The sequence below is a fragment of the Pleurodeles waltl genome, chromosome 4_1, assembly GCF_031143425.1.
Source record: "Pleurodeles waltl isolate 20211129_DDA chromosome 4_1, aPleWal1.hap1.20221129, whole genome shotgun sequence".
Taxonomy (NCBI): Eukaryota; Metazoa; Chordata; class Amphibia; order Caudata; family Salamandridae; genus Pleurodeles; species Pleurodeles waltl.
Window position 1 is genome coordinate 369484865 of NC_090442.1, and position 26501 is coordinate 369511365.

Here is a 26501-nt window from a genome sequence, read left to right on the forward strand (position 1 = left end):
AACGCGTATCTTCAGCAACGACCGTCTGCGACACCTAACGGGATCTTTGCACTACAGCAATGACTATCAACGACACCCAGCCTGCTCTTTGAAATACAGTGACGACCATCAACTACGCTCTCCCTGCAACCTCTTCCCCTGCAAATGGAATTCTTCATGCAGGACTTCTGAAGGTAACATTTTCAGTGGGACTAACCTAAACCCTGTCTCCGGCCCACCCTTCATCACAGTCCGCCTGAACTTGTGACTTTACCCTGTCTCGCACAACGACCAGATAAGTGTGAGTGACGATTTGTGTTTTTTGGCACTATACTTACCAGAAATCTGTAAAATTGCTTATCTCCAGTTCAACTGATTGGATGTTGTTGTTTTGGTCTCAAATAATTTATTACACTTTACTCTATTTTTCTAAGTTGGTGTGGGATTTTTCTTTTTTTTTTTTCTTTATTGCTGTTTAAAGTGCTGCAAAAATACTTTACCTATCACTTCTGAGTTAAGTCTGATTGCTTTTGTGCCAGACTACTAGGGGGTTAAGCACAGATTTATGTGGGGATTGCCTGTGTTTCACCCTGACAGATGTGGTTGCTGCTTGTGTATGGTTTCACCCCCTCAGCCAGTAACCCAATTTCCAACAGAAGAACCCCAGATAAATATATTTCATGTCTTTATAGCACTTGCTTGTGAATAGTAGCCAAATAAGTTCTGACTTCTCTCATTATAAAGGTTGCTGCTGTTTGTAAATATATGGAGAGAACAGCAATCCTATGAGACTTTGATCATCCAGGTCAGGTCCTGTGGCCTGATTCCAACTTATTTACCATGTCATATTGAGCCCTAAAAATTGTCTTGCTGCTGCCTCCTGTGATATTATGCATCTTTAGTTTAAAACGAGTTGCATAAGCAAAAAACTGGTTTTAATTGCCATTAAAATGTGAGTGCATTTTAGTAAATACTAAGGGACAATTATTTAGGGTTGAAAACTATGGTTATATATGGTCAATTGTGTTCTTTCGTGAGAACTCTGAATTTTGGAAGTTAATACTAATAGTATCTCTATAACTACAGAAAATAATTGTGCCAAGTAATAACTATATAAAAAATGATTGTGTTAATAGTGAATAAAGGTATTTGGATTAAAGCGGCTGGGAGGTGGTAATATACATAGGTGGTACCTGCGATGCACGATGCACCCTTTGACGATTGTGTGACTACAAGGGGCATTGCCCTGCTCCCAGATGCGAGGCCCTAGTTCCTGAAAATAATAGTCCTAAATAAGTGACATAATTGCAGGTAGGCCTTGTGCAATTTCACTATCTCTAGTCACTGACTTTGATCTTAATACTAACGTTACACCTTTACAGTGTGTGGTTTTCTGATGAATGCCCCAGACCAATGGAGGCTTGGAAAGCCGTAGATGAGCGGGCCATTGTACTCAAGCTCATCTCTTTTCTACTTGTTTTTTAATGATACCAGTGGATACCATAATAAAGGTGAAATACCAGTACTCCACTGAGCATCAGGATCCTGTTATTGTCCAGTTTACATTATATGTGAACTCCCACTGCTAGGTCCGAACCAGATGAGTGGAGTCCACCCTCGTGATATTAGTCTACAAGGGTGGGTAGGGGTGGTCTATGATGAAGTATGACACTACTAAATGTGTGAGACCAACCCTTCCCTAAAGGAAACGTTCCCTAGTTATTCCTGTACAGAGAGGGATTTCACATAAAATCAAGGATTTTTTCTCTCCAATAGGGGTAATTGTGTGTCATCTCGCTTTCAACAGTTAATAACACGAGATATGTTCTTTTTGGGTGGAACCTCTAATTCAGACATTCTACCAGGTTGATTTTCCTAGTTCTTTCACTTCTTTTCCCCCACCCACCTTTTTGTGCATGTACAAAGATATTTGGACCCTCTTAAGTAGCTCTGAATGGCAATAATTACTGCAATGCCAATAAATGTAAATAATTGTACAGTATAAGGAACCCATTGTGTGTCTTATGATCATAAAAAATCTAATTGTGTTTGACATATCTAATTGATATTATGTGAAATATGTTTTGAATTATGTAGAACTAGATTGTGTACCTTAACAAAAAACTTCAAAGAGGATGAATATTGAATTAGGATTTGCAAAAAATCAGTATTTTCCTATTTAAAAAAATGATAAGAAACATAAAAAACTGTTGTGGTTGATCTTGCAAAACTACACACATTACAAAAATTGGAAAATATCTGTGCACAACAGCTTTCAATAATGTGCTCAGTAAGAATATTTTATATACAAACTATTACTGAGAATGATTACGTTTGTTTGTCAATGTCTTAGATGTACTTAGATAACATGCGAAATTACCAAATTGTATATACATATGACGCTTTATGACTATGTACATTAAACTTGAATGAAATTTATGAGGTTTTAAATAATGAGTAATAGTATTTTCACGTTTCAAAAAATGATCCAAAAATGAAATTGATGTTTGAAAAGTGTAATTAGTTTTATAAAATTAAAAGGTGCCTCTCAACTTCTATGTCTGTTGACATTTGCACCCTTGCAACCAAGACTGCTTTTTCATAAGTGCACCCAGAAATAGAGCGCCAGATGAATCTCCTAAAGATTCTTATTCCTGTGATGCAGCACATATCAAGATGGTTTGCCGAAAGTTCTCCTAAGTTTCAGTGAAGTCAGAATGTTTTACTATGCTAATATATATTTATCTCCGATATCACACCTATGTGTGACCTGAACAGCAGTTTTTTAGACCTGTCGGCAGCTTAACGATCTTGTTGCAGACTTACCTTGCTCTCTCCTGACCATTCCACACAGTATGAGCTATTATTTAATAACCCCTTTTAACTTTTCAAGCATTCCTGATTGAATGCTGACCTCAGAGCAACTATTTAGTGTGTATCTTATTAATTTATGCAGATCTCCTGTTTTAGCTACTGCACGAGCAGCTCATTAAAGATGCTTTGGAATCATATTGCAAACTTTCCATTTAAGGTTGACCTCCACCGGAGAAAGGGCAATTCTACAAAAAAAACCTACAGGGCCAAAACGTAGCAATGCTTTTAGAAAGCAGCACACTCGTGGATCTGTTGACATTGGAGCAAATTAACTATTATTAGAAATGTATGACTTTATCGAACACTGTACTGAACTTTGAACATTTCTCAGGCAGCTATCCTAGATGTATCTAAACCAATATAGACTCACACAATGACATCACCCTCAGCTTAGTGTTTTAAGGTAAAAAAGAGAATAATAAAAGAAGTATATTTGTTACTTTGTATATGCATTGTTGATAACATATGCAAGAGCTAGAAAACCTATGAAACATATTTTGGTGGGATACTGAAGGTCTCTAAATACAGGTATGCCCTAGAAACCCACCCCTGCTCTGCTATGACACTTAACTACAGTAAGTACATAAATGTAATTATGACCATCAGAACAAAGAGTGCCCTTCTCTCTGCCTTTGTCACCACTCCTACTAAGATCTCATAAGGGTAACGTATTTAAGCCTGGTGCCTCTCCAGTGAGACAAACTTTACCCATCATGGTTGTACGTGGTATGACTCTGAAACTATCTGAAAAAATACTCCAGATCCAACATCAGACTTGACAAATCTAGGTCAGTGGTGCTTAACTTTTTTACTTTGGTGGACCGCAATAGAGTGACTACTGGAAGTCAGAGGCTCCCACTTAAACAATTTCTACAATTTGAAACTCAAATAGTATGCAAAAACTAGTATATATTGAACAAATACACAAATGCTGAAATATGTTATTTCATTCCCAAATGAAAAATATACTAAAATTGACGGCACCACATCACTTTGTCTTTTATGCTCCTAATGCATGCTTTCTTTTGTTGGTGCATATCAGTGTTTTAATTGAGGCCACCAATTGTCCATAGGAGATATTGTTTGATGTACCTACACTACTTCCACAAAGTACAATAGGGGTATATTTATGAGTGGCTTGCACCACCAGACTGTCACTTTTTTTTTATGTTCCGGCAGAGCAAGACTCTCAACCATATCTGTGAGGCCATGCAAAGCCACTTTGCGTGGCTTTGCATGGCCTCATAGATTTGGGGTAAGACAATGCAGTGCAAGTCACTGCGTTTGCCTTACTCTGCACCAGTGAAACATTCCACGGGCACTGTGGTGGGTTTTCCCACACAACATCCATGGATTTTGACACTCCCTCAGATTCACTTAATCACGTAAAGCTGGGTCAGTGCCAAAACCTTGCTCCTTGCCAGAGCAGACATAACGAGAACTATTTTCTTTTCTCATTGTTTTTTCCTCTTGCCATATGTGCTGCATTAATAGCACAAATAGAAAGAGGGAAACACCTCTTGGGATAGTTTTGTGTGCTATCCTGCATGCACCCCAAGTACCCTTCTACCATGGTGTAAGGGTGCCAGCGTTGGTGTGAGGTACACAGTTGTGCGCAAGCGCAGGGGGAAAGGAGGACAGAGCAGCAAGAAGGCTGGTGGCGCTGCCCTACTCCAATTCCCCTTATATATGGGCCCTTGTATATATCAAACAGGTACACAGATACTGACATATTCTATCTAATTCCCAAATTAAAAATGCACTAAAATCGACTGGACCATATCACTTTGTCTTTTTATGCTCATAATGCATGCTTCCTTTTGTTGGTGTATATTAGTGATTTAATTGAGGCCACCAATCGTCCAATGTTAATTTTGTTTGTTGTACCTACACTATTTACATAAATCAAGGTAAGCGTACTGACGTAATTTAGAACCTCCAGTTTCAAACTCTTCACATTTACAGAGCGTTTTAAAAGTTGATTGTGCACATATTACTTGTTACGTAAATATAAGTAATAATAATCTGCTAATATTATTTAATGCTCTCACAATTGAGGATCCTATTAATAAGTGTTGCGGACCTCACGTTAAGATCCGCTTTTCAAGGTGACCCGATGCAGGAGGTATTTTGGGAAGGTCACCTTTTTGGCCATTTTCGAGTCCTATAGAGGATAACTTTGATGCTGTACTTTTGACTAAGGAGCGCCTGCCTCGCAAGGCAGAATCCCCTCAAGGATAAATAATTACTGGAATTAGGGGCAAGTGAATAAATAATGCTTCATTTCGACTTCAAGAGTAAGTAACAAATGGGAGTTTGTGTACGCATTTCCTGTGGCACTGGACACCTTTAGTATCTATTAAACACATCGTTGGGGGCAGTGTTTGAGATAACATGATAAGGGTCATCTGCCCTCTGCACACCACCACAGGAATTGTAGTGCCTGTTTCATGAGTGTCCCCGTGTTGTGTCTTTGACCTTTCAAATTAAACTCGTCTATTTTCTTACTAGTTTGTTTTTGGTTTTACATTGTAAAAAAATAAACTATGCCGATCGAATAGAAATATGCTAGAATAAAAACAGGGTACATTAAAGGTTGGAATATGAATAATACTTTTCCTTGTTTTCACTCGTGGTTTAGGTTTAAACTGCAATTGACGCAGTGGTTATACAGGGTGACACTGTTGAACCCCGATCTTTTATATAGACGTACACAAGTAATTCAAGCATCGGGCTAATTATCCACGTTACTTTTAGTGTGTATCGATTCCACGGAAGTCAGTGACGTCAGTATCGGAAGCTGATGGGCGACGCTGAGGCAGCGACGTTGATTAATTCTGAGAGCTGGGATTTCGAGCCTCGATGCCCACCCTTCAATCACTTCCTCTGCAAGTCGGAGTTCCCCCTGAGGGGCCAAACCACCTCCCATCCCCGTCCCGACCCCCACTTCTCCATCTACGGGCTGACAAGGGTCCCTCTGGTTCACCCACTCCGCGTAGAGGGGTGTGTGCACAAAGACGGTTTAAAAAGAGACCCAAATGCAGCAGAGATCAGAGACCCTTCAGCCTACCCGAGTCTAGGAGGACCAAGAGGATACGCGAGGGACCAGAAGATGAAGGTAAGCTTCGGGCTCGAGGAGCCTTGAAGAGGGCTAGATAGCTCAGTGGGCTAACCGTTCACTGGAAACATCTGTGTGACGACTGGCTCAGTGATAATAACACCACTTAACTCCAGCGCGGAGACGCTGAGAAACGGCAAACGCCGTTCTACAGGCGCTTCAAAACAGGTGACTTTGTATTATTCTAAAAAATAAGGGGAAACTCCAAATGCCTCTCCTCTCACGTATTCTGATACCTACTCAACTCTAGGAACGGCTCATAAAGTTAATTTCTAATAAATGTAGTCGTACTCGTTACGTTTACCGTTTCCCCTTTGCAGACTAAGCCACAGCTAACGCACATACATCAGTGTACCTCTGTTGCACATTTTATTTTGTGATTTGACGATCGGACTAATTTACAAGAAAAATCGGAATATCATTTGACTTGGTGAAGTGATATATATTTGTCTGTGATTTGCGACCCATCAAATTGTTTTAATCCTATCACGAAGCACAAGTATAGATATCAGATTACTACGGCGAGGGGCATAGCCATCTCTACTCTATGGAGTGGCACCCGGTCCAAGAGGTGTGAGGAATTTAGGGCCAGATGTACGAAAGGATTTTACCCATTCTGTGTCTATGGGAAAAAGCTTTCGTACATATGGCCCTTAGTGTCTTGATTTTTTCACTCCCAGAAGACATTCCCATGCTTGCTGCGGAACTGACTAGGGCAGAGCCAGAGTAGGAGTATGAATGTATGTCAGATGTTGTCAGTTTTTTATAGGGCTTCGTAGGGGTGATTCTGTTATTGGACGACAGCGCACGGTGTGCGTTTTGAGCAGGCCGGGTGCGACAAGGTGTTTAATGGTTGGGGGGAGGTGAGGTGCGGAGAGGAAGGTGAATGAGTGAACTTCTGAAAGGAGTATCAGGGGATGTTCTCCCTGTGGAAGGAAAGCTATGACGCCCAGGTGTCCTGTGCTTGCCCCCCATCCGCAGGTCCTCCCCAGGCTGGCTGCCTGCGCCCTGGCTCTGCTTCTGACGGCTTCCTTCATCTCTCAGTGCCGGAGCGCTCCTCAGGTACCGCACTTTACCTCATCCCTCTCTCAGCCGCGCACATTCCCTCACCCCTGAGCGTCCTCTAATAACACGCCCTCCTCTCTTTACCCGAAGGGGCACTTCCAGCGAAGAAACTGGACTCCGCAGGCGATGCTCTATCTGAAAGGCGCACGTAAGTCCCACCTCCTTTTAAATGTGAAGAAATAATAGATTTGCTGCCCTTGGCACTGTATCCACCCACCCCCGAGGGAGACCCGAAAGGCACGTGCACTGGCACGTTAGTTTTTATTTCACGTCTTGAAGAGTTGACTGTTTTAGGAACATTGTAAAGAAATATCGAATATTTCCACCGGGGAACTCCTGTTTCTTTCCAGCAGTCTAAGCAGTCTTGAAGGTTGGCGGTCATGGGATTTTTATGTTATGTTGATTCGTATAGGCATTAATTACCCAAGAGGGTATCTAGCGCTTGGGCAAGGGGTGTGTGTGTGATCTTAAGGTCCTCAAATGAAAAGCCAGGTCTTCCGCTTCTTGTGCAACTCAATAAGGGAGAAGGAGGGTCTTGTGCGTTGAGGGCAGGGCTAGGTTTAAGGGGGTGCAACTGGTGAGGCTGCAGTGGGCACTGACCTGGGAGGGGGCACTGAAGTCAAGGGGGGCACGGTGTTGAGCAATACATTTTGTCTTTAAAACACCTGCTGCAGTTCTTTGTGCTAATGTTCCTGCTAGAGAGAGAGCTTGGAGTTTTGTCTAGTGGCAGTTTTGACTCACCATAAAGTAGAGCAGAGGGTTAATAAGCCTGCTACAAAGAATGGATCTGTATTTTATGTGGATAGCTGAGTGGATTAGTAAAGCCAGTCTTTGCCTGTGATTTATAACAAATTAAATGTACATGAGAGAAGGGCTATGGAGAGATCAGGGGCACTTTTGCCGGGTTGCAGTGAGGGAATCTGAGGAGGAGGTCCTCAGGGGGATTGAAAAAGATTGTCACATCAGGCACTATTAGCACTAAAGCTGGCCCTGGCTGAAGGAGGTCATTCAATGTCTTGGGTGCGATGTAGGAGAATGTGTGACCTCCAGTTTTGCTTTTGCGGATGCAAGGATGTGTGTGTGAGTGAGGTACACCGAAAGGTGTCTTGTGGGTCTTGTGGGTTGATGAAAGTGTATGCAGCTGTTCAGGTATTCTGGACCTGTGTTGTGTAGGGCTTTATAGATGTCTGTGAGAAGCTTGAAATGGCCATGCTTGTGAATGTGGAGCCAGTGAAGCTTCCTGAGGTACAGTGTGATATAGGTGTAGTGTGGGAGGTCAAGTATGAGTCCTATGGCTGCGTTCTGGATGGTCTGGAGTCTGTGCAGGGGCTATTTTGAGATTCCAGCATAGAGAGTGTTGCCGAAGTCCAGCCTGCTGGTGTTGAGTGTGCTTTTTGACAGTCCATCTGGTGGTCTGAGGCAACCACTTGAAGATCTTTCGCAGCATGCGTAGGATGTGGAAGGTGCACACTGCATTGATTTGAGCCGTCATGTTGAGCTTGTCATCTAGGATAACCCCTGGATTCCCTGCATGGTCTGTGGGTGTGGTTGTTAGTCCTAGCTCTAGTGGCCACCAGGTGGAATCCCATGGGGAGGTCTTGTTGCCAAAGACCAGTACTTGTGACTTGTCAGAGTTGAAATTCATGCAGTTGGTTCTCATCCAGTCTGCTACCATTGTCATGCAGTTGGTGAAGTTGGTTCTGGTGGTGTTTGTGTGGTTCGTCATGGAGAAGATGAGTTGGGTGTCCTTGGAGTAGGAGATGATGATGTTGTCTGGCGATCGGATGATGTTGGTGAGCGGTGTCATATATATGTTGAAAAGAATGGGGCTGAGGGACGACCCCTGTGGGACACCGCGTGTCAGTTTCTTTCTCTCTGATGTGAAGGGTTGCAGCCGAACCCTTTGGGTTCTTCCTGTGAAAAAGGAACAGGTCGGTTTGAGAGCAGATCCTTGTATGCCAGTCTCATGGAGTTTTCTTATGAGGGTGTTGTGGGATAGAGTGTCAAAGGCGATAGAGTGGTCAAGCAGGATGGGGGCTGCTCTTTCACTTCAGTCTAGGATGTTTCGAATGCCGTTGGTGGCTGCGATAAGTGCTGTTCCAGTGCCGTGGTTCTCTCTGAATCCTGATTGCGTGTTGTCAAGAAGATAGTGACGTTCGAGGTGGTTTGTGAGTTGCTTGTTAATGGCCTTCTCAATCACTCTGGCTTGATAGAGCAGAAGGAGATGGATCATAAGTTGCTCTGTTGATTCAGGTAGGATATGGTCTTCTTGAGGAGGGTGTTGATTTCTGCAAGTTTCCATTCATCTGGGAAAGTAGCAGACATGATGGAGGTGTTGATGGTGTGGGTAAGGGTGATGCTGATTTGTGATGTTCCCAGGTTGTAGATGTGGTGGGGACATGAGATCACTGGGGTCCCTGAGTGAATGGTCCGCATGATTGCAGCTGTGTCGTTTCTGGTGAGTGCTGCCCATTTGATCAGGTGGCCATCTTGGTTGGTGGTGGGTAGGTTAGTTACGAGTTCTTTGGGGTTAGGTTGGTGTGTGAAGCTGCTGTTGATGTTTGCGATTTTGATATGAAAGAAGTTGGATAGGTTGTGGCACAGTTGTTGGGAAGTAGCAATGTTGTTGCCAGTGGCCAAGAGTGTGGTGAAATCCATGACAATCAAGAAGATCTCCTTGCAGTTGTTAGAGCTTCCTTCAATGCGGTCCACTTGTGCTTTTTTCTTGGTGTCTCTAATTTGCTGGTGATAGCATCTGAGTGAAGCCTTGTTGCTAGTTCTGTTGGTGGTGTCGTGGTTGGCTCTCCATTTCCTTTCTAGCTGTTTACAGGGTTGAGCCGATGAAGATCTTTCGGACAGAGGTGATGTGGTTTGATTTCTTCTCTCCTAAAATAAGTCAAGCAGACATGTGTAAGATGGCTTTGAGGGGTGCTAATTTAGATGCCATGTTCACTGTCAAATATTCTCCTGAGTTAAAAGATGCAAATGTTCCAAAATGTGAATGTGGTATCACTCAACAAATGTTTGTGGAATGTTGCATAGATGACTGAATTCAGCATTGTTATGAACTGTTGCAAGTAGATTTGACGATTAAGACCGGATGGGCTCCTTCAGTGTGCCATGAGACCAGGAAGGAGGTGCTGTCAGGGTCACCTCACCCTTAACCTGAGCGGTTTAATTCAGTCATGCACAGAGAGTAACTGGAAATGCACAATAACTTTGCATTCCGAATTAGTCAGTCCAAGACCTAAGAATATCTGTGAGATATGGATGACATTGGGGCCCATCTTAACATTCTGCAGGGGGTCCACCATTTAGTGTTACACAAGTGCCACAGTCCGGGGGTGTCACACCAGTGTTTTGCACAACTATCTTCCAGATACAAGGGTGTGACCATGGCATGAACTAGGCATTGAGGGCTAATGCTGTTCTCCTTTTTTCAGAGGGGCGACGGTTCATCTCAGATGAGGGCCAGAGGAAAGATCTGTATGACAGATTGGAGCTGGGTAAGCAGAATAACTTTGAAGATTTCTAAAGAAGACAGTCATGTTCATAACTGAGAAGAATTCTATCGCAGTGATGCAAAGCACATCACCACTAAGTGCTTTCAGGTCGTAGAGAAGTGTCTATTGTGGTATTTGTTTATTTTGAACTATATATATCTATATCTATATATATATATATATATATATATATATATAGCTATCCCTAAGAACTCTCACTAAAGCAGGTGTTTAAATTGTAATATAGTGATGGGTTTAAGAGCTCCTACTCAAGTTGGTGAGTAAAAATAATCTTAGATTTGAGTGATTCTTAGATCTCATTATAGACATCTTTAGCTATCTGCTATGAGGATTCTTGTCATTAGCACATGAAAAGTGTATAAAGAGAGTAGGCTTTTGGTCAGCCCTTTTCAATGATTAGCTTTCATGTGGTTTTTAATAGTTTGCCAGTACTGGGGTGGCTATCTGTCAAGGCCATAGCATTATGCGGATGGTTATATTATCCCATTTGTGCTCTCACTAGATGTCAGTGAGGGGGATCCAGAAGTCCTATTTAGGTTTCACCTTCACAGCAGATGTGCAGTGCTGTGAGATGTACTGTTTACAATTCAGTAGGTTTACCAGCCACACACAGCATACCAATCTTTGTTTTTATTGTCACTCTCATTTGCAATCATTTTTTTGCACTGCCCATTTTTTAAAAATTTGATACGTTTTTAGGTATTTTTCCTGGATGTGCAAACATCCTTACTTAATTAATTACTTATTTCTACTACCCTTCCTGGGGTATAGCCCATCAACCAGGTTTCCCAGCCAAATCTGTCCCAGGCTTCTCTTTCAATCTAACTCCAGGTGTAACCCATCTTGAAAGTCATTCCCTGGTGAGAGTCCCTAATGATTTCCAATTAATCAATCAATCCATCAATCAGGATTTGTAGAGCGCGGTTAATCACCTGGGATGGTATCTAGGTGCTAGGATCCTGCTCAGATCAGTCAAAGAGACAGGTTTTGTGCCCTTTTCTGAATTCTGTGACAAAGGATGCTGTTTGGAGGTGGAGGGGAAGGTTGTTGCATATCTTGACAGCGTCGTATGAGAAGGAGTGTCCTCTGCTGTGGCTTTGGCAGATGAGGGCAGTTTGAGCGAGGGTGAGGGTGGCACAGCGCATGTGTCTGGAGGGTTGGTGGTAGTTCAGGTTATAGTTGATGCATGCTGGTCCTTGGTCATGGAGGGCCTTGTAGGCATGTGTCAGCATCTTGAATTGGCATCTTTTCTGGGCAGGGAGCCACTGGAGGTTCCTGAGGTGGGGGTGGGGGGTGATGCATATCAGTTTAGGGAGGTTGAGGATGAGTCTGGCAGCTGAGTTCTGTATCATCTGGACTCTCTTCAGAAGTTGTGTGATGATTCCTGTATAGAGCACGTTGCCAGGACTGAATCGGCTGGTGACTAAGGCTTGGGTGATTGTTTTCCTGATGTCAACTGGAAGCCACCTGAAGACCTTCCGGCGCATGAGGAGGGTGTGGAAGCAAGTGGAGACAACTTGCGTTGATCTGGCGCTTACAAGTTTATCTGGCATACCCTAGTGGTGGATGTGTTTCCAAAGGGCCTCCCTGTCCGTGCTGTCCAATGCCTTCTCATAGCTGATGAAATGAATATAGAGGGGGGAGTGCCATAACATCAACTGCTCCATGATGATGCACAGTGTTGCAAGCTGAGCTGTACAGGATCTATCTTTGCAGAAGCCAGCTTGCTGATCTTGCAACTGAGTGTCAACTTGTTCTTTCATTCTGTTCAGCATGACTCAGTTGAACACTTTGCCTGGAGTTGATTGGAGGGTTATCCCTCTTTAGTTTGCAGTTCAGCAAGTCACCTTCTTCAGGATCTTCATGAGATATCCTTCCTTCCAGTCTGACAGCACTTTTTCCTTTTCCCAGATCCTTCTAAACATGGGGTAGGGCATGTCTATTAATGTTTCAATGTCTGCCTTCAGTGTCTCTGAAGGAATGTTCTCTGATACTGCTGCATTACCATTTTTCAGATGTTTGGTGGCTTGCCGTATTTATTTCTTGGTTGGTCTGCTGCAGCTAATTGGCAAGTCCTTGTCTGGTGGAGACTGTGGCATGGGCTGGTTCAGCAGATCTTCAAAGTGTTCCATCCATCTTTGTTGTTGGCAAGCATTCAGTTTCTTATTTATGTTGATTTCACCCTGTCTGCTATCTCTATTGACGCTTTAGATACTTACACCACAGCTGTGATATTTTATGCCACTGTATTCTATGCTACTCTACTCTACTCTACACCACTCCACTCCACTCTACAGCACTCCTCTCTATGCCCCTTACTTTCACCACTTCACTCGACTCTGTCACTCCACTTTATGCTACTCTACACCACTCCACTCTATCCCACTGCAATATATGCTATTCTATGCCACTCCACTCTACTCCACACTACCCCACTCTGCTGTATCACTCCTCCACATCTACTCTGTGCCACTCCACTTTGCGCCACTCTATTCTACACTACTCCACTCTACTGTACACCACTTTACTCCACACAATGCCACTCCTCTCTATGCCACTCTACTCTATGCCATTGCATTCCACTCTACTCCACCCTATGGTGCTCTACTCCACTCTACTCTACCTCATTCTACACCATTATACTCTCCACCGCTCCACTCCACTACAAAAACTGCCACTCTATAGCACTCTATTCCATTCTGTTCAATGCCACTCCACTCTACGCCCCTCCACCCTACACCACTTCACTGCACTCCAAACCATTCTTCTCTGCGCCAATCTATGCCACTCCACCCCATTCTACTCCACCCCACTCTATGCCACTCTATTCTTCGCCACTCTACTCCACGCTACGCCATTCCACTCTACACCACTCTGCTCTACACCACTCCATTCCTCTCTATGCTACTTTACTCCACTCTACTACACTTTACTACCTCTACACCACTCTATATAAAATAACATAACATAATGTAGTGTTTTTTCAGCTTTTCTACTAGACCACATCTGTGTGTGCATAATTTTAATTTGCCTATTTTAAACATTATATTTATTAAATACTGCTAAGCCATGGATATTACTGCTAGATTACCACAGTCAGATTCATAGTGAGAATAACCTGGTTAAGTGCAGACACAAAAGTTGAAGTGATGAAATCCTAGAAAACTCACTGATTAATATAGCATCCCAACCCTTGTGATATGCATTCTGCAGCAGTATGTTCTCTTCCAGTCTTTGAATGCATTTGTGATGTTCCATTTGAAGGACATATAATTTAGGATGGTATAAATTCCACCCACAAGTGAAACGATCCTGGTAGTGTTCAAGACATATGGGTCCAGATTTAGGAAAAAATTCCACAATGCAGCAACTAAAGTTGCTGTGCTGTGTTGTGTGAAAGGGAGAGCGCAGGACAGGGATATATCTAATAAGATATGGCACTGTTTTTCTCTCTTCCTGTGCTGGCACACCTGAGGCTTCCATGTGCCAATACACACACACTTGCACCGTACTGGAAGGCTCTGCCTGTCCTGTAACAAAAAGTGTTTATGCTGCAGGGTTACCCTTTCAGTACAAAAACTATCCTTTAACACTTTTCCTCCTTTCTATGGGCCTGATTCTAACTTTGGAGGACGGTGTTAAACCGTCCCAAAAGTGGCGGATATACCACCTACCGTATTACGAGTCCATTATATCCTATGGAACTCGTAATACGGTAGGTGGTATATCCGCCACTTTTGGGACGGTTTAACACCGTCCTCCAAAGTTAGAATCAGGCCCTATGTGTCCTAGCTAAAGCAGCATTCGTGCAAAGCTGGAAAAAAGAGGAGAAATGAAAAACATTTCTCCTTGTTATACCTGCTTCAAGGAGGCATAAGATTTTCATGCAAATCTCTGTCTACAAATGTTTTTAAATAGGTATTTATGTCAAAACCCATGGGTGGTTGCTTGGAAATGCCCATGTACCGTCCATGGAACACACCCTTGACACAAAGTAATGCAAAGCAGCACATAGCACAACTTTTTATTACTTTGTAAAACTATCCAACACAAATCGTGCATTGGATAGTAAATCCCATCATAATACTTTGTGTTACAAAATTAACACAAAGTTGGTGCAAAACATTAGTAAATTTGGAACGGAGTAGTCCTCTACTCTTTAAAATTACTTTGAATATGAGAGTGTTCTACAAAAGTATTAAAAAATTATTTAAAAAGTACCTTTCCTTAAACTGGAACACAAGCAAACAAGGACCAGTTTCATCCTAGTTAGAGGTCATCAGCCATGTGTAGCTTGGTTCCAGTGACACAGTGTGCACAGGACCAACGTAAGGGCATAACCGTCCTTCTTAAGGGAGCACACTAATGTACACAGAAAATGATGGATGGAATGCTCAAATTAATCTCAACCATTGGCAATTACTCAGGCCACTTCCGAGTCCATTGTTATTTTACACACCATGCCGTCTCCGTTTGGACCCAGTCATATGCAAATCAGTCTTGACTCTGCTCTAATGGGAAGAGTCCAGCCCGCACTGCCAGACCATATTCTCTCTGAACCAGAACACAAGCAACCCAGGACCAGTTTTGTCATGGTTAAGATTCAGGAGCTAGATATAGCTTGGTTCCAGTGACACAGTGTGCATGTGACCTGCATCTGGGGAACCCTGTCCCACCTATGGCAACACGCTAGAGTATACAAAGAAATGATTGATAGAATGCTTGAGTTATTCTCAGCCACTGACAACTAATCAGGCCACATATCAGTCCATCATTATTTTGCACACCATACCACTTGAGCTTTGGCCCAGCCATATGCTTATCAATCTTGACGCTGCTCCAGTGAGAACAGTCCTGCCATGGCAGGTCCTTCCTGAGCCGGAACACAAGCAACCCAGGATCTGTTTTCCATTAGTTAGGGCTCATCATCAAGGTATAGCTGTGTTCCAGTGACACAATGTGCACGGGACCCAAGTCTGGCCATACCCATTCAACTCATGTCGATACAATAAAGTATACAAAAAAGTGATGAATGGAATTCTTATATTCATTGCAGTCACTGGTATGTAATCAGGTTGCATCCCAGTCCTTTGTTTTTTTTGCACACTATACCCCCTCAATTTTGACCCAACCATTTACAAATCAGTCATGACCTTGTTCTGATGGGAACCATCCAGCCTCAGTTGCCAGGCCAAGTCCTCAATACAAGCAACTCAGGACCAGTTTTGCCCATGTCATCCAGGTAGGCAGGGCTGAACTCATCCAGCCCAGCCAACACCTGGTTGACCAACCTCTGAAAGGTGGCAGGGGCATTCTTCATCCCAAATGGCATCACTTTAAATTGAAAGTGCCTATCGGGGGTAGAGAATGCTGACCTCTCCTTCACCCCCTCAGTCTAGGCAATCTGCCAGTACCCAGATGTTATTTCAAACGTACTGAGGTACTTGGCAGCTCCCAACCGGTCAATAAGTTAATCAGCTCAGGGGATGGGGTGTGCGTCAGTCTTGCTAACTGCATTGAGTCCCTGGTAGTCCACACAGAACCTGAGTTCTGGAGTGGCACCAGGCGCACCAGCCTTTGGGACCAATACCACTGAGCTTGCCAAGGACTTCTGGAGTGCTCAATAACCCCTAGGGTAAGAATTTTGGATACCTCAGCCTTAATGCATGCACTGACCCTGTCAGTCACCCTGTAAACCTTCTGTTTAATGGGTGAACTGTCCCCAGTGTCCACATCATGTGTGCACAAGTGTGTGACTCCTGGGATCAGGGAAAACAGTGAAGAGAATTGTCCCAACACGTGGTGACAGTCACCTTGCTGCTTCTCAGTCAGGGAGGGGGAGAGGATCACTCCCTCCACTGACCCATCTTTTTCTCCTGCACACAGGAGGTCAGGAAGAGGCTCGCTATCCACCTCTACCCCATCATCTGTTGCAAGGAGCATTGAAAGTTCAGTCCGCTCAAAGTGTGGCTTGAGGCGGTTGAAATGCAGGACCCTTAGAGGGTTCCTTGGAGACCGCAAGTCCACCAGGTAGGTGATATCACTCTTGTGCTCCACCACCTCAAATGGCCCAGTCCACTTATCCTGGAGTGCCCTAGGCTCCACTGGTGCCATCACCCACACTTTTTGTCCAGGTTGAAACTCGACCAGAGTGGCATTCTGGTCATACCAGCGTTTCATGTCCTCCGGGCTTGCTTCCATGTTCTCCTGAGCGAGGCTCCTGAAGCGGGCAGTCTGGTTTCTCAAAGCCAGCATGTAACTGAATACATCCTGGGGGGGTTTACTAGGAGCTTTCTCAGAAGCTTCCTTAACTATACTCAAAGGTCCCCTTACAGGGTGGCCATAAATCAGCTCAAAGGGACTAAACCCAAGTCCCTTTTGAGGCACCTCCCTGTAGGCGAACAGAAGGCATGGCAAGAGGACATCCCACTTCTGCCTCAAGAGAGGCACATGATCATGCCTTTTAAGGTGCAGTTGAAACTGTCAACCAGACCATTACTTTGGGGGTGGAAAGGGGTGGTGAACTTGTAGGTTACCCCACATTCCTTCCACAGAGACTTCTTATACATGGATATGAAGTTGGTACCCCTATCAGATACCACTTCTTTGGGGAACCCATGCGGGTAAAACCCCCCATCAAAGAGAGTACTGACAATAGGCAACGGCTGGAGGGGAGCCTTACATTTCCTCCCACTCTTGCCACTTGCATGACAAGCCTGACAAGACCTGCAATGCACATCTGAGTGCCTGCGCATTAGGGGCCAGTAAAAGTGGTTGACAAGCCTCTCAAAAGTCTTGTCCTGCCCCAAATGTCCAGCTAAAGGCACATCATGAGCCAACCCCAGTAATAAGGCCCTGAAGCACCGGGGTACCACCAGCACATGGGCTGACCCAGGCTCAGGAACCTTAGGATCGCTATACAGGAGTTCATCCTCCCCATAGATCATGTGTGATCCTGGCTCCTTGCCAGCTGCCTGGTCTGCAGCCTGCTGCCGCAAACCCTCCGAAGTAGGGCATGTCTTCTGTGCTGCACAGAATGCTTCCCTGGTGGGCCACCCTTCTTGCTGCCACTGCGATAGCTCAGGGACCTCCCCCAGTTCAGCCACCTGTTTCCCTGTAGGCTCCGGGGCGTCACCCTCAAGCTCCGCCTCCTCCCGTACCATGGGAACTTCTGGGGGCGGTTTCCCATGCCCCTTGCCCTTCCTCTTCTTGGCGGTCCCCTGGGCCACTGTTTCAGGCTCCAGGGGCTCTTGATTACCCTGACGGGCTGCCATTGACCGGGTGGATACGCACACCCACCTAGGCAGACCCAACATTTCCAGTGAGACCTGTGTTCCACCTCCTTCCATGGGGAATCCTCCAGGTCATTGCCTGGCAAACAATCAACAGGCATGGTTGGACTCACAGCTACCTTCAAGGAACCTGAGACCCCCCCCCATTCAAAGGGAACCTGCGCCACTCTGCACAGGCGCTCTGAGTTGACCACTGCAACTACTAGGTGAAGTACCCGGGGATCTATCTGCTCTTCAGACACCAGCTGACTCCTCACTGTAGTCACACTGGCTCCTGTGTCTCTCAGAGCCTCCTCCCTCTGTCCATTAATGGTCACCCACTGCCTGTACTTCTAAGTGTTTTCCGGCACTGGGGTTCTCTGGACCATCTCAGTGTCCCCTAGTGAGACAAGGTTCATTTCAGCTGGTTCCCACCCACCTGAAACTAACTCTTCGTCAAGCGCTACACTGGCCAAACCCTGGGATGGCGCACCAGTGGGTGCCGGTGTACTTTTGGGGCATTTGGGGTCCCCCATCACATCACCCACCTGGTCACATGCATAGCACTTATGTGGGGGACCACCTGCCACTGGCTTCCTTTGGAGAACCATGGTTTCTTTTCACTGGGGGGTTGGGAATCCTTACCCTGGGAATCAGTTTGGGGCCCTTTAGAGAACTCCCCCTGTTTACCCTTAACCCCCCTTTCTTCTGGGAGGGACCCTGCCCGATACCTCTTTTGGACCTTGGTGCTCTCCCAGGGGTCCGCTTCCTGCGCAAGCTTCCTGGGGTCAGTCAGCTTGCTGTCAGTCAGGTGCTGGCGCAGCTCTGGAAAACATAAACTGTTCAAGTGCTCCCAAGCAATCAGATTGTAAAGCCCCTCATACATAGTTACCTTACTGCCTTCACCCAATCATCCAGTGATGTGCAATAAGAATCAACACATTCCAAACATGTTTTAGATTCCTTCTTCTTGTAGGACCTAAACCTATCCTTGTACTGCTCAGGGGTAAGACCATACCTTGTCAGCAAGGCATCCTTCATGCTAGAGTAGGTGAGATTCTGAGCATCCCCTAAGGCAGTCAGTGTGTCCCTCCCCTCCACCTCAAAGTGCTTCCACAGACCCACCCCCCAATGAGCTTCAGGGACCAGATTCATGTGGAGAGCAGACTCATACCCCTTGAACCACAAGTATATGTCATCCTCCCTCTTGTAATCTTTCACAAGGTCTTTAGGAATGTGCACCCTCCTCTCAGGCTGCACTGTAGGGTTGCTGCCACCATCTCTACTGGACTGGCTTCTATGGTCCATCTCTCTCAAGCTAAGCTCATGAGCCATCGCTAACTTCCTCTCCTCAAGGGCTAGCCTTCTTTGCTCCAATTGGTACTCCCTTTCTGCCTGTCTGGCCTGTAACTCCTCAGGTGTCAGACCCTTAGATGAGACACTGCTACCCGCCCTGGAGACCTTCTCCCTGGACATAACAGGCCCACCCACAATACCATTTTGCAAGGAACACTCTTCCTCCTCCTCTTCATCCCCCTCATCTTCTGGGTGCCCTTCAGTTCTCTTGGCTGTCACCCAGGCCCTCAGCACCTTTTGCAGCTCCTCCTTCCTGGATGAGCTCTTAATGGGACAGTCAAAACCTTTACAGAACTGCTTCAACTGAGCCTTGGTATAACTCTCCAATTTCTCAAGGTCAAAGTCAGCTCCAACTGATGCATCTCCAGCTTGGGACATGATGAAGATTTAAAAACAAGTGCAAAGTTCCAATGGCAGAAAAACAAGTTCCCAAATGAAGTTCCAAAGAAAGTCAATCAAGGAATCAGTGAAAAAATGGAAGTAGAACAAAAACAGTCCCAAAGAGAAAAAACAAAAAGATCACCAAACAAGTAGATGTTTTCACATAGTGGTCTGCACTCAACATAGTAGTGTACACTCAATCACTGTATGTCAAGTACAAATACAAGTCCAAATCCCAACCCCTGATCACCAGTGTTAGAAATGGGGTCTTTTGGTTGACATTCAGGTTACCCCCCGTTCAAGCAAGGACCCTCACTCTAGTCAGGGCAAAAGAGAATCACCCTCAGCTAACCCCTGTTTACCCCCTTGGTAGCTTGGCAGAGCAATAGGCTTAACTTTAGAGTGCTAGGTGTAAAGTATTTGTCCCAACACACACAGTGACTTAATGAAAACACTACAAAATGACACAACACCAGTTTAGAAAAATAGGAAATATTTATCTAAACAAAACAAGACCAAAACAACAAAAATCCACAATACACAAGTTAAGTTATCAATTAAAAATCAAAAAGAGTCTTTAAGTAGTTTTAAACACACACTAACACTGTTAGCGTGAAAAAGTACCTTGGGTGCGTCAAAAATAACCCCACATGCGCGCGAACAAGGGCTTGCAATGCGTTGATTCCACTCACAAGCGGTACCTTGCGTCGTTTCTCTTTTTGCCGGGTTGGGCGCGTCGTTTCTTCTCTCCACAGGAGAGCGATGCGTTGATCCAGTCAGCGCTCTCGGGTCCGGGCAGGCCTTGCGTCGTTTTTGCACGCCCAGCAGTATTTGAGTCAGAAATCCAGCCGCTCGATGATCCGAAAAACCACGCAGCGTGAGTTGCGATCTCCGAGCCTCCGTCAGCAATGCTGTGCATCGTTTCTCCTGCTCCGTGCGTCGATTCTTCGGTTGAGTTTCCGGCGAGCGGCGATTTTCAGCTGCGGAGCCGGCGGTGCGCCATTTCTTCAGCCGCAGATCGGAGTTGGGTAGATCTTCTTCCCGCACGGTACTCTGTGTGTGGATTTCCCTTTCTTTAGGCTGCCAGCTTCTCCTTTCAGGGTCCCAGGAACTGGATGGGCACCACAGGGCAGAGTAGGAGTCTCTCCAGAGACTCCAGGTGCTGGCAGAGATAAATCTTTGCTGTCCCTGAGACTTCAAATAACAGGAGGCAAGCTCTAAATCAAGCCCTTGGAGAGTTTTTCTCAAGATGGAAGGCACACAAAGTCCAGTCTTTGCCCTCTTACTCTGGCAGAAGCAGCAACTGCAGGATAGCTCCACAAAGCAGTCACAGGCAGGGCAGCTCTTCTTCCTCAGCTCTTCAGCTGGTCTCCAGACAGAGGTTCTTCTTGTTTCCAGAAGGGTTTCTAAAATCTGTGGTTTTGGGTGCCCTTCTTCTACCCAATTTCTCCTTTGAAGTAGGCCTACTTCAAAGTAAAGTCTCTTTTGAATGTGAAATCCTGCCTTGCCCACGCCAGGCCCCAGACACTCACCAGGGGGTTGGAGACTGCATTGTGTGAGGGCAGGCACAGCTCTTTCAGGTGTGAGTGACCACTCCTCCCTTCCCTTCTAGCACAGATGGCCCATCAGGAAATGCAGACTACACCCCAACTCCCTTTGTGTCACTGTCTAGTGTGAGGTACAACCAGCCCAACTGTCAAACTGACCCAGAAAGGGAATCCACAAACAGGCAGAGTCACAGAAATTGTATAAGCAAGAAAATGCTCACTTTTTAAAAGTGGCATTTTCAAACACACAATCTTAAAATCAACTTTACTAAAATATGTATTTTTAAACTGTGAGCTCAGAGACCCCAAACTCAACATGTCAATCCACTCCCAAAGGGAATTTACACTTTATTCAGATTATAGGTAGCCCCCATGTTAACCTAAGAGAGGGACAGGCCTTGCAACAGTGAAAAACGAATTTAGCAATATTTCACTGTCAGGACATATAAAACACATTACTATATGTCCTACCTTAACAATACACTGCACCCTGCCCTTGGGGCTACTAAGGGCCTACTTTAGGGGTGTCTTATATGTAGTAAAAGGGAAGGTTTAGGCCTGACAAGTGGGCACACTTGCCAAGTCGAATTTACAGTTAAAACTGCACACACAGACACTGTAGTGGCAGGTCTGAGACATGATTACAGAGCTACGTATGTGGGTGGCACAACCAGTGCTGAAGGCCCACTAGTAGCCTTTGATTTACATGCCCTGGCACCTCTAATGCACTTTACTAGGGACTTACTAGTAAACCAAATATGCCAATCATGGATAAGCCAAATACATACACATTTTGTAAAGAAGCACTTGAACTTTAGCACTGGTTAGCAGTGGTAAAGTGCCCAGAGTAACAAACACAGCAAAATCAGAGTCCAGCACACATCAACAACCTGGGCAACAGAGGCAAAAAGTTAACGGAGACCACGCCAAGGATAAAAAGTCTAACAGGACCCATGTTAAGGAAACACACTAAAGTATACAAAAAAGATGATCTATGGACTGCTTTCTTAAAACCTGCTAGGATCAAATATAATTCCACTCAGACAGAATTACCTAATAACCTCCATGAACAGTGGGTTTATAATCAACAGTCAACAAATACTTCATTGAGGAATTTCACTTCAAAATACTAAACACACTAGATCACTTAATTAGTGAGGAGATGATTACTAACTCAGGAAAAACTCATCCAATATGCTAATTAGTTCTTAGTGCTAAAATGTTTCAAAGCTTAGGAGCTCTACGACAGCCATTGCTGTGTTGGTATAGCATGTCATCTGATTGGGGACTAGCCGAAGGTAACTTCAGTCTTGTGGCTGTAGTGAAACAGGACTTGATCAGGAAATCCCATTTTCACCCGAATATACCAAGACAGTTACTAGATAAGAAGCCCCTTCTACTGCAATGGACTGCATTAAAGAAAAGGATTATTTAAAAGAAATCACAGATACGGTGGTCTGCTGACTTCAGGACTGGTGGGTTCCCGCAGGAAGACTGAAGGACAGGTGGGCTTCTGCTGGAGCCAAGTTATTGGCATTCTTTGAATCTGGGGCTAAGGCTTTAGTGTCGAGGCCTGCTGTGTTCCTGTGTCCTTTTTCCTGAGATAGCTTCATGTGTCTGCCATCTTGAAGCTCTACTTCGCTGGGTGGAGGAAAGGGGCGGGGCTAAGACTCTCCACAACATAATGGCCTTCCTGGAGAAGGGTTATCACTTTTCTGAAAGAATTAAATCAAGTCCAGGTTTTCTTTGTTCTGCCAGGTAGATCAAATATGGAGGTGCTCTCTTTATTGTGTTACTTTTTCCTAATCTCTCATAGGTGTTATTGTGTGACCTGCTATCTCATGTCCTTTTTATGTGGTTTTGACCTCAGATCCACAGAGGTGCTTTCTATTTCAGGAAGTATGGTATGTGGAGTCCCTCTTTATGACTCCCTTGAAGGAGATAGGCCTTAAGTTAGGGACTGGGTATACATACTAGTTTTTAAGTTTGTTTTAGGACTACCGTTGATAAGTCCTGTATGTGTAAGGAATCAAATATCATGAGGTGATAAGGTTTCCATCGTACTAGCACAAACTAGTCTTAAAAAGGCTCATTCATAATGTTGTCATCTACAAATGGCTTCCACAGAGGCAACAATAACTCTACCAGTGTAGTTGTGGCCATCCAGCCATACTTAAAGTCTAAAAAGAAACACCCCTTCCTACATGTAAATACCAGGCCTGCTTACGTCAGGTCTGCGATGTCATTGGATATTATTAAAAAAAAAAAAAAAAAAAGCAATGTCCATGACACCTGTGACTTGAGGCTGTCCTCTGGATCTGACCTGGGTGTGGTAAACATACATTATACAATAGCAGTACACAGCTATATCTATGAACAATCCTGCGTTGATGCCAGGCAACTAATAGTAGCTCCAGGGCTATGAGAAACACAGGGGTGTGCCGTATTTTTGTAAATACAGCGTATCCCTGCGTTTCTGAAGTGATGCAGCACAGCGTTTATAATTTTGGAACTGCACCTCGCCACTTTCTTGCAATTGAGGCTCCTGCTGTTTTATACAGTCCCTAAAGATTATTCATCTCTGGAAACTGCATGCACTGCACTCAGGCACTCCATCTGTATAGGACCTGACTTCTACACCATTTCAATCTCTGATGTCAACAAAGGGAGCAGACAGAGTATTGTTCAAAGTCCTTAAACTCTTTGTAAACCCGTTCAGTTTGTTGTCTATAGAATTAACTCCACACTGAAGAACCTTGTCTCACAAACCTCCATGAAACAATTTCAATTATTTTCCAACTTTCATCCACTTGTTGAACATTTTCAAGCCTCTATCTATTAAAGGTCAGCACTGTAAACTCCCTTAAACAGCTTCCTGTAATAACAAGAAACCTGCAGTCTTGGTGAGTCTATACTATAGACCAGTGACAGTTCAGCCAATGACTTAGGGAGTCACTTAAAGTTTGTCAGAGAAAGGATTCTCATGTAAATTGTCAAGACTCCTGTTCTTCCAAATTCATCTTCTTCTTGCCCCATTTAGCAGTGAGAAAATCGCTAGGTGTCTGAGAGTGAAACCTCAACTGACCTAACCTTTAGATACGTCTGACCCAGACACCCATCCACCATGGGATCAACAAGCCTATGCACTGGAAGGCCTGTCCTACTTAGCATTGCCATTGCACTTGGTATTTTGCATGTCTGGAATCATATAAGCATGATAGCCCCAGGTTAATGCCCTCCAGATGCATATAGAAAACTCCCTTCACAAATTAATTTCCGCCACATGCAGAGAGAAAACTCCCTGCATAAATTATTGAGTTCTGTGTTTCATAAATAAGCTCCTGTTAAGAGCTCTTGAGGGGTAAAAAAGTATTGCAAACTGGCTGTCATAACTGGGTGTCTGACTGGCATTCAAGCGTTCATGAAAGTGCTTGCACCACGTCAGCAGCAGGACATTTGACAAAACAAATCCCAACCTTCATGGCTTGTGCTGCACCCACAGGCTTAATGATTGAGTGTTGAGGCTTCTGTGAATCAGGGTCTATTGTTATTCAAGTAGTTAAGAGTGTGTTCTTCCACTTCACAAAATCACTTTTTTACCCCAATCCTAGCTATCTCCAAATGAGGAAGATTATAATTTGGAGTAATGAAGATTACCAGTAAGTAATTGGGGCATTACCTCCCCATCTGTCTTCTTTGCCTTATTTTTTATATCGTGAGGATATACCAAAGCAGAGAAACTCACAGGAGTGGCGGGAAAAAAAAGCAGGAAAACCAAGAAAACAGTAATTGTTGAAACCATGGAATGTGATTTTGTTTCAAACCAACAGATAGAGGCAGAAGGAGGCCAAGGTTTGAGGACTTACCATAGTGGTGGAGAAACCCTGAGACCCCCACCCCTGGAATTTTATAAGCAGGGTTACGAGAATTCCTGTGAGAGCTTAATACCTATGTCCATCAGTAAAACCTCTAGGGAATGTTGTCCAAACATAGTCAGAAGGGAAGGCAAGGAACTACCCAGCTAAGGCTCATGCAATAAAGTGCATGAAGCCAGAAGCCAAACACGAACCTACTACAAGAAAAGAACAGAGATTTGAAGGTTGGAAAAATAAGAGAAAAGAGGTGCTCTATGACCTCCTAACTATGCATTCACCTCGTGCAACAGTAGCTTTAAGAATTTGAGACTTATCTATACCTTCATCATTGCAGAAAAGACAACAGGAAATACTGTACGGTAGAACTGATTAAACCTCCGATAAAGGGCACAAGTGGCCCTTGAGGGTTGCCTTCCAGGATACAAGGTGCCAGAAGTGGTGAAAAAACTGAAAGGAAAACAATTGTACCTGATATGAATTCAGAATAATCCATCCTCCCATTCCCCCCTCCCACTCTCCTCCTAAAAAAAGTAGAGACATGAGAAAGGACTCAGGAAAGAAAGCAAGAGGCCCCCAAGAGAATGGCCCCAGGAAACTCATTGACATGAATGACCAAATTTAAAAAGAGCTATAGGAAATTACCATGTTTGACATTATTTTCCCAATTTTTTGTCCTGTCTGCTTTGCTGGACTTATAACTCTGTGCAATTTACTCCTGCTAGACAAGAGTGAAGTTCCCCCTTAGATATAGTTAAATTGGATTGCTGTGATTAACATATTCATCCTGCTTACAAGTATTGCGAAGAAAATGCACCGAGGTCCTGGAAATTAAATGGCACATGTCGACTGCGCCACCTATTGTGTATCCACAAAGTTGGCCAGTTCAACATGGCTTCAGACCAACCATATATAGACTGACTGCAGCAACCAAAAAAAACTATTGTTAAACCTATCAAATAACCCTTTCACAGGTGGGAAACCCTGTTTTAAAATATTAATAAATCGCTCCTCAGTACACATTGTTTCCCACAAGGTAGAATGCCTGATATTTAAAAATGGAACATGTGGAAATTAAAGTTGACATGCCCCTTTAGTAACCAGTTGCAACAAGCTGTTTTCACTGGCAGGGCTGTAGATGGAGCCTCCAAAATGTCAAATTACAGATCATAAACTGTAATCTTTAAATTTTGATAGCACACAGACTGGTAGTTCAGTATTTAATAAAAATCCAATTCCTTGTGGAAGTCAGACTGTTTAATATTAAATACGTAGGAAAAACAACTTTTAGAAAGTTATACTTTAAGTGCTGAGCCCTATTTGTCTACTTAGCATAGCCTGGGTCAACTGGCCTACCAATGTCTCCTTGACAGTGGGGTATGGAAATCACTCCAACAGCCAAGACAATAGCCTGAGTGTGGGGTGATGCTTTATTTCACTAGCAGGAAAGACAGTTGGGATGGGTCCAGGAATTTTATTAACTTGAAAGTGACCAAGGTGATGCTTTTCCTTTT

The 26501-nt window shown here is 44.3% G+C and overlaps 1 protein-coding gene across 1 annotated transcript in view; it reads left to right on the forward strand.

Annotated features, from left to right (window-relative positions):
- The first annotated feature begins 5918 nt into the window (after nt 1–5918).
- SPX (spexin hormone) overlaps nt 5919–26501 on the forward strand; it is an 86443-nt gene continuing 65860 nt past the window's right edge. The window contains exons 1-4 of the mRNA XM_069230058.1: nt 5919–5971; nt 6953–7033; nt 7127–7184; nt 10480–10542. Of these exons, the coding sequence (XP_069086159.1) occupies nt 5966–5971; nt 6953–7033; nt 7127–7184; nt 10480–10542 (208 nt within the window). The 5' untranslated portion in view covers nt 5919–5965. The remainder of the gene's footprint in view (nt 5972–6952; nt 7034–7126; nt 7185–10479; nt 10543–26501) is intronic.